The sequence below is a fragment of the Girardinichthys multiradiatus genome, chromosome 11, assembly GCF_021462225.1.
Source record: "Girardinichthys multiradiatus isolate DD_20200921_A chromosome 11, DD_fGirMul_XY1, whole genome shotgun sequence".
NCBI classification, from domain to species: domain Eukaryota; kingdom Metazoa; phylum Chordata; class Actinopteri; order Cyprinodontiformes; family Goodeidae; genus Girardinichthys; species Girardinichthys multiradiatus.
The window spans coordinates 35,214,879-35,227,387 of NC_061804.1; the positions used below are offsets into that span (position 1 = coordinate 35,214,879).

The 12,509-nt window shown below is 38.4% G+C and overlaps 1 protein-coding gene across 7 annotated transcripts in view; it reads right to left on the reverse strand.

Moving 5' to 3' along the window:
• Positions 1-1,053: 1,053 nt before the first annotated feature.
• LOC124876140 (spectrin beta chain, non-erythrocytic 1) overlaps positions 1,054-12,509 on the reverse strand; it is a 64,501-nt gene continuing 53,045 nt past the window's right edge. For 2 of the 7 annotated variants that reach the window (XM_047378663.1, XM_047378667.1), the window contains 9 exons: positions 12,410-12,494; positions 11,496-11,692; positions 10,918-11,045; positions 10,751-10,826; positions 9,503-9,580; positions 7,811-7,989; positions 5,637-5,810; positions 5,478-5,520; positions 4,498-5,392 (listed from right to left, as the gene is read on the reverse strand). In XM_047378663.1, the coding sequence (XP_047234619.1) occupies positions 5,189-5,392; positions 5,478-5,520; positions 5,637-5,810; positions 7,811-7,989; positions 9,503-9,580; positions 10,751-10,826; positions 10,918-11,045; positions 11,496-11,692; positions 12,410-12,494 (1,164 nt within the window). In that variant the 3' untranslated portion in view covers positions 4,498-5,188. Of the gene's footprint in view, positions 1,126-3,839; positions 4,076-4,497; positions 5,393-5,477; positions 5,521-5,636; positions 5,811-7,810; positions 7,990-9,502; positions 9,581-10,750; positions 10,827-10,917; positions 11,046-11,495; positions 11,693-12,409; positions 12,495-12,509 lie in introns of those variants that run through there. The other 5 variants (XM_047378668.1, XM_047378669.1, XM_047378665.1 and 2 more) reach the window with 4 other exon arrangements.

Consider the following 12,509-nt stretch of genomic DNA (forward strand, 5'->3'; position numbering starts at 1 on the left):
AACATCCCCACAGCATGATGCTCCCACCGCTATGCTTCACAGAGTTGATGAGAGGGGTGTCCGCCATTAAATTTCTACCTCACACAGTGTTTTGCCAGTAAGATCTTTGCATCTCCACCATAATTAACATGGTCCTTTTGGCTGCTTCTCTGTGTAGTGCCCTCCTTGCCTTGTCAGTTTACATAGCAAGTCGTGTCTTCTAAATTTCCAGTTGTGCCATAATTCTTCCTTTTTTAGTTGTGGCTTGAGCTGTTACGCTTAGAATACTGTTTTTTAGCCTAGCTCTGATTTAAATGTCTCCACAACTTTATCCCTGACCTGTCTGCCGTTGTTTTTGGCCTTCGTGATTTGGTTTGTCCTATAATGTTCTCTAACAACTGGATGACTGTAGCTCAGTGGGTAATTGTCTTGCAGTCAGGTCCCCCCACATTTGGTGTATGAATGTGTGCGAATTAATGAGTGCGATTGGGTCAATGTGGCTATAGTGTAAAGCACTTTGAGTGGTCAGTATGATTGGAAAAGCACCATATAGATTCAGTCTATTTACTTTATAACAATCTTCTGAGGCTTTTACAGAACAGCTGCAATTATACGAAGGTTATTGTAAAATTAGGTGGCTTCTGAAGCCAGTTGGTCAAATTGGATGTTGTTTAGGAGGCATTAGAGTAGAGGGGGAAGATTACAAATGCAGACCTAACTTCGGCAGGTGTTGGTTGAAAAGCATTTTCCTGGTCTATTACATACAAATCCCAATCAAATACATGGATGTTTGTGGTTGTGATGTATCAAAATGTTGAAAGATTAAAGTGGTATAAATATTTCTGCAGGGGACTAACTAAGCAGGCAGTTTGTTATTTTCATCAGTCAGAACAATCTCAGTTTGGAGATCCATGTATTCCCTCTTTTTATTCTTAAACATAAAAAAATCTGTAACCCGGCATAAAAAACAAAACCTGTCCACAAATTTAAAAAACGAATTCCAACCACTTGTTCTTGATTAAACCATTTTATTATTCCTAATATTAGATGTAGATACACAAGTCAACAAACATTTTCGAATCGTAATGAAAATGCTCCACAGCACACTGACATCGTGTGGAAGAGTCTGGTATTACAGACACGTACCTGGAAAAAAAACATGGACAGCAGTTGTAATTTTTGCAATAAGTTGCATTAGTAACAGTAGTAGTAATAGTAACAGTAGCAACAATGATCATAAGAGCAATTAATATAAGTAGTGGTGTTAACAACTCTGAGTTACAGAGGAAGGAACAGACATTCGTCAAAAGTACTGAGAAATGAGGGTGGGGAAAAAGGTTTATCAAATGCTGCAAGACAGACCACTGGATGAAAAAATACAAGCTCCCATTGGACAGCAAATATTCAGCATTCTTCTAAAAGAGGAAGCTCAAACTGTCAGCAGTATATATTCAACCACATCTGATACTTAACATGTAAAAGCTGTTTTTCTTCATCAATACCAGTACTCTTGGATCCAAAAACTTGCCTGACATCAATAATGCACACTTGTTATGTTCTGGTCAAAGCTCACCAGTAGCACAAAGTTATTTCAGAAAGAATGCAATATGCAACATCAAATCATAGCCAGCTGAGGACATTCCCACAAGACTGGAGTACCAAGGTCGTATTAATGTGAGAGTACATGTGATAGAGAGCCTGTGTACAGTATGTCAAGTACAAGTTTTGCTTCACTTGACCAATTTGGCCAAATCCAGTTGAAATAATTTACATTCAAATAAGCCGGTATGAAAATACACTATGACCTCTGAGCTGGAACTCAGCAGCATCAATCGGATGCAGTGTTGTAGATGTTCGGAGAAAGGGTAGGAGTAGGACTTCCACCAGCTTGTCCACAGGCGAAGAACGATCCCTCTGTTCAAATCTGTGCCGATTCCGTTGGCTCACATAATGTATGTTATGTGGTTCTTTGATTGTAGTTTAATTTCAGGCCACATAAACTGAAACTAGAAGTTCTGTTTCATGCCTGGAATGTTAAGTCCTGTAGACAGAAGCAGGTGTGCTTGATAAAGTGTGGGCTGCCTGCTTTTAACTAAACTCTGTTTAAAAGGAGTTCAGGAATTTCCTTTTTTTAATCCAGGGGAAATCCAATCCAAGTAGTCTTGAGTTAAAAAGGAAAATAAGACCAGATAGTGTAAAGGGAGCTAATTTAAACCCCCATTTTCTACCTACGTGTTGCCATTTCATCCCTTTCCTTACTTCCATTTTGTGCCTATTTTGTATCAGAATATTTTCCTAAATGACTGCGATAAATCATCACAAACATGTGAAGTATAATTTAAATCGTATATTCCTGAAGATTTTATTTGACAACCCCTTTCCGTTTGATTGTGGTTCTGATCCCTGTTTGAGCCAGTCGCCTCTTGTGAAATAGGACAGATTATGACCCCCAATTATACTAAAATAACTGAGTGCTGGAAGATAATTACAGTTCTTTAAAGCACACCATAAGTATATCAAAAAGGTTAAGAATAAAAAAATGAAACAAAGAAATCACTTTAAATCACTGGTTGTCAAAGTGACGCAAAGTTGGTTTGAAAAGTCCCACTGCAGACTGCTCCGTTTCCTACCTGAAAAAGTTGGGTACTAAACACCCGAAACCACAAAAAAGGGACGAAATTACCAGCATCCACTTCAAGCTGATTTGTGTGATCAATGCAGTTTGGTGTGACTAGGTATAGGGTACAAGGGTTTGAAAAGCTACTGTTTCAATACTGCTAAAACGTTCCATCATACTGAACATCAGCATCATACTGTTCCTTCTTTCTGAAGGTCTGCAGGTCAGCTGGCTGAAAAATCACCAACACCTTATTCTTTACAAACAAGACAAATTTGGATTTTTGGAAATAATCCTAGCTCTGAAAACACAGCCAGTCAGCATGTGAAAATAAACCTTTTTCAAACTACCGCTGGCAACCAACGAGCAGCAAGTCTGTGAAGCAGCCCACTGCAGGCTAGCTACCAGAGAAGATAGCCTGACTTATAAACTAGCTAAAATCAGCTTGTGTTGCTCTATAAAAATCAAAAACAGTAAAAAAAAAAAAGCAGTAAGCAGTTGAAAACTACCAACAATTAGACAATATTACATAATTTGGTTTTAAATGTTGAAATCCTGTGATACCTCGGCACTTCTAATCAAGGTTAAAATACCGGCCCATGCTTAGATGTAACATCCAAATAGGTAATTACTTTTACAAGTAATGCCACTCAAACACCAGCTTTGGAGAGGAATGTTTCACTTGGTTTCATGTAGAATCAGCTACAGTTATGAACAACTGAGTAAATCTGCACTAATGTCCACATTCACAGCATCTTGTAAAAGCCCCTTTCATAATAAATATGAACAGAATCTGAGGAAACCATCACATAACATTTACCTACATTAGCTACGCTAGAGTGAGATGCTTTCTTTTATTTTAGCTGCCAATTACATGTAATTAGTTTATGTCCAGTCCTGATTAAGAGGTGATCTGATGTTTCCAGGGTAAATGAACATTTAAAGTAGATGGCAATGATTGGACAAATACAACATAGGCCTACATTATCATGCCACATATGTAAGAGAAAAAAAAGCCTATGAAAGGAAGTTACTGCAGGACTGTTTTCCTCTCAGTAACTTGTAAATAACTGGCTGTTTGTACGCAGAGCTTCCCAGGGCCACTGTTATTGTATCTAGAGTGATAATCCACTGACATACATTAGGTCATTGCCACAGGGCACATGTCTAACAACTAAGAAAACTTTAAGACAGTTTTGAATGAAGGGTGTATTTGTAGAAAAGGATCAGAATAAATGTAGTGTGTTCAAGTAAAGGTCAGGCTCTTGTCTAATTGTTGGAGAGCAGCTAAAGCACCTTCATCCTTCCCCTTCCTGTCTCACCTCCACTTCCCTCATCTGGAATGAAATCTGTCGGCTGTCCTTCAGACCTGCTCTCATCACTGCAGTTTGCCACTAAAAAAATGGGCTTCAGCTTCTCATCTACAAACTGTCCCCGATTATTTCATATCGCTCAACAGAACGGAAATATTTTAGGAGACTGAAACAAAGAACAAAAAAATGTCTTGAGGAATGTTACTGGTAATGTCTTCTCACAAGTCCTATAACGCAAAAGAAAAATGTTTTAGGAAATTATTCCAGTCATATTTAGTTTGTGTCTGGTTTTCGAAAAGCAACATCCATCTGACCATGTTTAATCAAGAACAAATAAACATGCAAAATCCACAGCACCACAACTCACACACACGCTCACACTAGAAAACTGATCTCTGCTTTCTGACGGGAAAAAAAAAAAAAAAAAGTTAAAAATCAAGCAGAAATTATCACTCAAAAGGTCAAATACAGGCAAAATTGGAAATGAAGCAAAAAAAAAAAAAAAAAAACATAAGCACCACTAATTAAATTATATGTATCCTTTTCCCCAATGGTCAATGGTACCTCTGGTCATTTACTGCACACAGCTAAAACTTGAGCTTTATTTTTGTTGCAAAACACCTCATAAATGTTCTTTCCTAAAGAGAAAAAATACAAGGGTAAGACCAACATTCTCCACTAGTTGAACCAAATTTGTTTCTCTCCACAACATAAATCCAGATCATTACCTAATCAGTTTTCTTCTTAAACCATAAATTGCAAAAGATAAATATTAATAATAATGTTAATATTGATCAAGGTAATAACATCAATACCAGGAACATAAAAACAAACGGATGTTATCTCCCCCAAAAGAGAATCCTTGACAGGACTGGAAAACCACGATCCACAGTTTTGCTGGAGACTCCGTTAGCGGGGAATAACCGGGAGAGGATTCCTGCTGAGGACGAGCCGTTTCAGTGCTCTAACAGGTTCATTCCAGCTGTTGTTACTGGCTCAGGCTAACAAGCTCATTTGAAGCTGTTTTGGGGGCTAAATGTGAATGGTAAGTATGGATCGAGAGAACATAAAGTAAACAAGAGAATAAAACAGCAAGCAAGAAAAACAAAAAGAAATCGAAATGATTAAAGTTGTCGGCGTTCCAACTGACAGATCTGTTGGCAATTCTTCGGGGCCTGCCTTGAGAGCAGTGTGTCTGTATGACCTGTGTGTACCTTTCTGTCTACCTGCCTCAGTCTGTTGAATTTTCCGATTTTTGATGTTTCCATTTACAAATGTTCTATTTCTTCTTGCCAAAGAAGCTGAATCTCTTCTCACGATCCTTCTCTTTGCCCTCTTTGTTGCGCATGGTGACAGCTTCTCCTGAGCTTGGGGAGATGGGGGGCATCGTCATGGCACGACTAAGTCGGGGAGCTCCCGGCGAATCTCCTGATCCTGTCGTGATGGAGCTGGCAATGGACTGAATCCAGGAACTCATTTCCGTCTAAAAAATAAACGTTTTTTTTAGACTTCATCGTTCATTTTACTGCAGACACACCTTTATAAGAACATACGTCTGTACATCTCACCTCATCCTTGGCCTGGAACAGATACTCTTTCCCATCTGCTAGCCTACAGACACACAGAAGAGGAAAAATATAAACATAAAAAGTGTCATATTTTTTTCTTTCCTAACAGGAGGACAGAAGTTCAGACTGAATATGTGCTTTAAATCATTTTATCCGTACCTGAGCTTGAATACGTGTTTCCTCTTCTTATAGTCGTGGGCTACTTCACACACAGACCCATCCAGCCCAACGGGCACCTCTCCATGGTATGGAATACCATTGCTAGCACTCTTGCTGTCTTTATAGAAACCAATATTTCCTTTTCGTAGAACACAGTACACATTCTGCCACGATCTACAGGACCAAATAGATTCCATTAGTGTGATCCAGTTGTGGACATAAAATAGTAGCTTGAATGAGAATACAGATCATTTGTCGTTTGAATTATTTGAATGATATCTAATGGAGTGAAATAAATTATGCTTTCATATGAAAAAAGGATTATTCAACAGGTGTGTTTATAGATGGAAAAAAAAAAGGCTTGTGACACTAAAGTTTACAAAAAGAGCATATGAACGCGCATAAATTATGCCAGGACGAATCCAGTTTCGATAACGTAAAAGAAGAGCAATAGGCATGATGTTGTGCTTCCACTAACAACTTGTTATTTTTAAAACACGGCCCTCAAGTTTTATCCAAGTAATGTCTGGATGATCTTTCTGTCAGCCTAAGTGGTAACGATCTTGTTAAGTTATTTATGCTGATGATTTGGTCATTCTGTCCCTCTACAGTCCCTTTGTGCTAGTTATGGTGCCCACAATGACATGCAGGTTTTACCCTTCCATCTTTTTATTTAGCAGACCAAATATTGGACACGGTGAGCAAGGTGATCGTTATTAATTCATTTGTTAAGAAGTGATCTTTTTGATAATGATGACGTGAAGCACCAGTGCTGAAAGTTGTTCATGCAAGTTAATGTGTTGGCACGTACATTTTTTCAGTGCTCAAATGATGCTTCAGTGGCCCTTTCTTGAGCCTATTACGCCTCTTTTACATGGCTCACCTGTGGGGTAATAACACTAAAGCCATAATGAAAAACCTGCAGGTGGCTTTTCAATTGAAAATTCAATTTACTTTAAATACTTTATTAATCCCAAAGGGAAATTAAATGTTGTTATAGCTCATTATGAAGGTTTCCTCAAAGAGTCGTTGTAGATGCTGATGGCTGTGGGCAGGAAGGATCTCCTGTTGCGCTCCGTCTTACAGCAGATCTGAAGAAGCCTCTGACTGAAGACACTCTGTTGTTGTAGGACAGTCTCATGAAGAAGATGCTCAGGGTTCTCCATAATGTTCTTCATTTTATGAAGAATCCATCTTTCCACAATGATCTCCAGAGGTTCCAGAGGAGTCCCCAGAACAGAGCCAGCCTTTTTTATCAGCTTGTTGAGCTTTTTTAAGTCCCTGCTTCCCCAGCAGATGATGGTAGAAGAGATCACACTTTCCACAAGACTTATAGAAGATATGGAGCATTTACATATACATATACAGTCTGCTCTGTGGACATCTACAAATCAAAGGCTTGTCACGAGTAACGTTTCAGCTTTTTTTCCTTGCTGAGGAATGAGTTTAAATGAGTCCAATAAATCAATAGTAAGAGTCTTGACTGTTGTAACATATCGTGACACAAGGTACAAGCTGTGCTTCTATAAACATTGGAATTACTGTCTGTATATTTTGTGATAGTTATTGTCTGCTTGGATATGATGTCTACATGTTTGCCCATGTGTTTATTTTTTTTTTTTGCCATGATTTGGACAAATTTTGTAAAGGTAAATAATGTTACACAATATTCACAATATGCTTCCAAACTGTGTTTCCGACTGTTGTTCCAAATCTGTGGGTGTGAAGATAAACTTGTAGAAAGTTTTAGATTAGTCGTAATTGTTTCCTTTTATTAATTTTAAAAGAGATTATACAAATGATTTTGTTACACGCATTAATAATTCCATAATAACTTTACCAACATTTTTATTTTAGGAATTAATAATTGTTTAGCAAGCCAAACTCTGCATATATACAAAAATGTACTTGATTTTTTTGTGGCAAATGACAGAAATTAATGACATATTTAAAATGTGTGTAGAAGAACATAGTAAAAAAGCGGGTAAGAGCAAATAAATGCCCTGATCAGAAATAAAAATGGGGCTGATCTGACGAAGAACCATTATGATCAATACTTGTGGTCCACGCTCTACCCCATGAGATATAAAGAGGCCTTCGAAACTAATTTAATCGTTTTCCAACATGTAACCAAGTCACTTCTCCTTTTTTTTTTATCATGACCAAATTTGTACCTGGTAGCTGCCTTTTTGTTGTGGGACTCCATCTCCTGTTTCCGGCAGAGTATACCCTCCATGGTATCTGGCTCGGAGTCGGCACCGGCTCTGCTTGGTAGTGTGACAGACTGCTCGAAGCGAGAGGACGCCAGGCCGCTGTCTCTGCCTGGTCCATTAACCGATTCAGACTCTGAGCCCTGTGGTTGAAACCAGATGATGGTGGTGAGAAGGTAGGAAATATAAAAAATGAATGACAGGAGCAGCAAAGCAGCCGTTCACAGGCAAACATGAAAAGCCATAATGGTGCTAGCTTTGACACACTGCATGATAAACCGAGAACCTAAGCACAACGGGGTTCACAGGATTTATATAATCACACGATACAGACGTGACACGAGTGGTTACAGCCCATTGTAACTGAGAGACAAACTGTACTAATTGGCAATTCACAAAGGAAACATACACGAAACACTCACCAGGATAAGCAAAACAGTCTATAATTACGTTTTCTGACAGAAACCAATTCAAAAAATAACCTCTTTAGTCAAAACTCAGTCAGTTTAGCCTAATGCCAAATCACCAACAATTCTGCTGTTGCTCTCTTGAAAAAAATCAAATGGCAACAAAAAAAATTATAAATGCACTAAGAAAATAGCTACTGACTGAAATAGGCCACTTTTAGCCCAATCGAACCTGCTAGTCAGAAAATCAGGAATCAAAACTTTTTCTGTTCCTTAAACGCATTATATTAAGCAATACCAGTTGTGGCTCACAGCACTGTGTTCACACTGTTACCGAATAAAGACGACTTAAAGGCAACACAGAGATACAGGAAGCTACTTAAAAGGTAATTCATTTTAAAAAAGATGGGAGCCAGTGGGAAAACTCCAAATTAGGACAAAGATACCAAGAATATGTTTTCTAGAATATAAACATGGAGACTGCTGTTTTAGTAATGAAAGTCATGCTAATCACCAAAACGATGCAGAAGCTGGAATAAAATGTCAACTATTTCATCAAGTTGCTTTGTTTTAAAAGTATTGTGAAACCCTGTCTTAACACAGCAGTGTGTCCTTGGCTATCGTCATATTATAAATTGATATTGTCAGAAAATCATTTTTAACCTTTGATGTCTTAAGAAAACATTTATATTAAATGTCTGAATATTACTCACAAAATCTACTGAAAATATAGCTTCCTTTAAAATATCCATCCTTAACAGTAGTAACACAGAGCATCAAATACGAAGGCATTCTTATGTGTCCATTTTCCTTCATTAAACTTATTCACTACTCAAGACTAAAACTCCTTTAAGTAACACACACATTCAGAAGAAAACATACAGAGACTACCACAAGCCACATACAAAAATACCACTGAACAGCTGTAATAATCATCACATTTACAGTGACTCCTGTCCTGGTCCATACAAGCACATACACAGCAGCAGCAGCAAACTGAAACATATTTCATCCATGAAAACGATCCATTCATGAATGCGCATCATGCTTTCTTTTTTCCAGCAATGGGACTCATTAATGAAGCCGGGTGGTTCATTAATACATAAAGCAGTGGATGCAGAGAAGCAATGGCTTCTTAAAAGAGGAACTGCTGCTGACCAGGAGTTGAGTGGAGGCTGTCAAGAGGGTGATGGTGGGGGTGGGGGTATGGGGTGGTAAGCTACAAAGCTGACCATGGCTCATTACTCACACGCTCCAGCTGTTTTGGCTTACACACACGCTTAGGCTCTGATTTCTTTCCCACTGACAACGACTGCGATAATGACTGCTGGTAAGAATGCAATGAGAAATTGTTAAGGAGTCTGTCATCGGCAGACGCTTGACTGTTAGTTCGGGGCTTTTTAGTTTAACAAAGAAACCAACACACCACTGTCAACAGCCATGATCACATTAGAAAGAAAAATAAAATCATACTCAGGTCACCTTGTGATTCTTTTTATTGAACATTGAGAAAATTTACCCAGATTGTACCACATGCATAAAAGAGACCCCTCTTGTTCTTCTTCAATTTAATTAATAGGAAATAAAATGGTTCCTCTAATATTGCACAAAGTAACAATACTCAGAAATGTATTGCTTCTTGGCATTTTGCTCTAGTAAGAATAAAAGGTTAATTCTAGCTACAACAATAATTTTAGATAACCCAAAAACCTTTAGGATCTACATCAAAATACAGTGCTTTGCAAAAGTGTTCATACACCTTGGACCTTTAAGCATTTTAAAACCTCACAAACACAAACCTCAATGTATTATACTGGGATTTCTTACTGGGATAGGTTTTCAGGTAAAAATTTGAAAGGTTTGGCGAGTAATTGTACTCAACTTCCTTCATGCTTTCTGGAATCACATTCTGCTGCAATTATAGTTGCAAATGTTTTATGCCAAGTCTCTTTAAACATCAAGAGATTGAAATTTTTACTTATTCTTCTTCGTAAAACAGCTTAACCTCAGATTGGACGAGGAGCCTCTGAACATTCATTTTAAGTTCAGCCTTATATACTGCCACCACCAAGTTTCACTGTGGATCTATCATCTAAATTCAACAGTGAAGCTTGAGATACTAAAAATACAAAATGTGAAAATTTCAAGGGGCATGAATACTTTTGCAAGGCACTGTTTCTATGTTAAATTAAGATTTCGTTTAACATTTGATGCCATATGCCATATAAAGATGAGACACTGTTCACGTCGGTATGACAACCAAGACCAAACGATGAGAAACACGTTGCATATGATGTGGTTGGAAAACTTTTGACTTGGCTTGTTTGACTTTTGCATATCACCATCAACTACAATTGCAAGAAAATTTGTCAAATCTCTTTAAGATTCTGTAAAAACAAATTGTAAAAATGCCTTTGAAATGAACCTACAACATGAAATGAGGCCTGACCGCATGAAGAAAAACATGAAAACATTGGACAAAGAAAACCTGTCTCACCTGGGATGTGTCGTTATCGCTGTGCACACCATTTACCGACACTGACTGATTGAGTGTTGTCTGGTCCAGACTTGTTCTGTGTTTAAAAAGGAGATGAATGATGTGTGAAGAGGAAAACAGGTATGGTTTTGCTGTCTGCTTTTTCAAAAACACCCTTTTAGCTCTACCTGGCTGCAGAATCATGTGGTCGACTCTCTGCCTCAGACTGCGCCACCTCTTCTCCAGGTTGAGGAGTAGGGGGTCGCCGTGCTCTCTCTTCTTCCTCCCGCCTCCTCTGCATCTCATGCTCCTCGAGCTAAAGAAAAGAGGAATCAGTGTTTTATTGGCTGTCATAGAGGAGGTGAAAACTTGAATGGACGGACGGAGGGACGGTAGAGGTAGGTAGGACTCAGAATAAAGGAATTACAGAAATAAGGAAGAAACCACAGAAGGATAGTGGAAAGGACACAAGCAAGGACAAAAAAGAGGAAACAAAGAAAGAGAGGAGGCAGGTAGAGCTAACTGGAAGGAAGGAAGGAAGGAAGGAAGGCACGTACACAGGAGGTATGAAGGAAGGGAAGTAAGGGAGATAAGACGCAAGGAAGTAGGTATAAACACAGAAAAGGATTGAAAGAAGGACTCAACATTTAGACAATGGAAAAGGGAATAAAGTCAGAAAATACAACTTCTTTCTTCTACTCTTTTCAAGAATTTCCAGATTCTGTAGGTACCCTGACTTCAGAGTAAAAGCGATTCTTTTTCTTACTGTTGTGAGTTTCTCGAGCTGCACAAAGCGTTCTTCCCAAGCTAAAGCGAGCTTCTCGAAGGCTTCATGGCGCTTAATTAGGCTCTCGACCTCATCAACATTTGCGCCCAGCTCAGCCGCCCGGACAAGAGGTTCTTGGCCTGCCAGCCACGACTCTGCCACGTTGGCATCTCGTCCAAACTGCAGCACCTCCAGCACTAAAGTAAACACAGACAACAAGTCAAGTGCAAAAGTTACAAATACTCATGAATCATGAAATAGGTGAAGAGCAACGGAGTGTTTGCTTTACAGACTCGGCAAGAATACATTCAGACAAGTAGCACGACTGTGATGAAACTATCTGTGCCAACTCAGTTAGGTAAGATGGAAATGGTGATGTTGGAAAAAACAAAAACAGCACAAAAATGAAGAACACCTGCATGTACTGATCCCATATCAGAGTTAGTCAAAGTTCACCTACTCTATAGAAAGGCCTCTTAATGGAGTTGCTGCCACTGCTGCATTGCGTCATTTAATTCATAAATTACAGGACTCCTTATAAATCTATAATTACACTGTACGACCATTTTGTCCAATTAATATGAAACAATGCACCATGTTTCCATCTTATAGCCCTACAGACTGGAACTTCTCATTTGCATATCTTCCTTATTAAACCTGTACCAACATGCCTTTCTGTTGCCACATTACTGTTAGATTATGAAAGTCATTACATCATTATAGGACTATTGATAACACCATGATGTTATGTGATTAATATACTAAAACAATAACCTTTTGTTTCAGGACAAGATACTCTTTGAACTTGAATAAATGACAAACTTACTTTTTTTTTTTTTTACCAATTTTATTTTCTATTGTGAGCTACCCCAAATTAGTTTTACTTGAAAATTAATTGACATTTCTATGCATACCAATTTGTAAATGGTCCATCTTGTCTTGCCACTTTTTGTTGATCTTATCTCTCTTTTCCTGCAGCTGAGACATTTTCTCTCGGATCTGTAGATAAGGAGA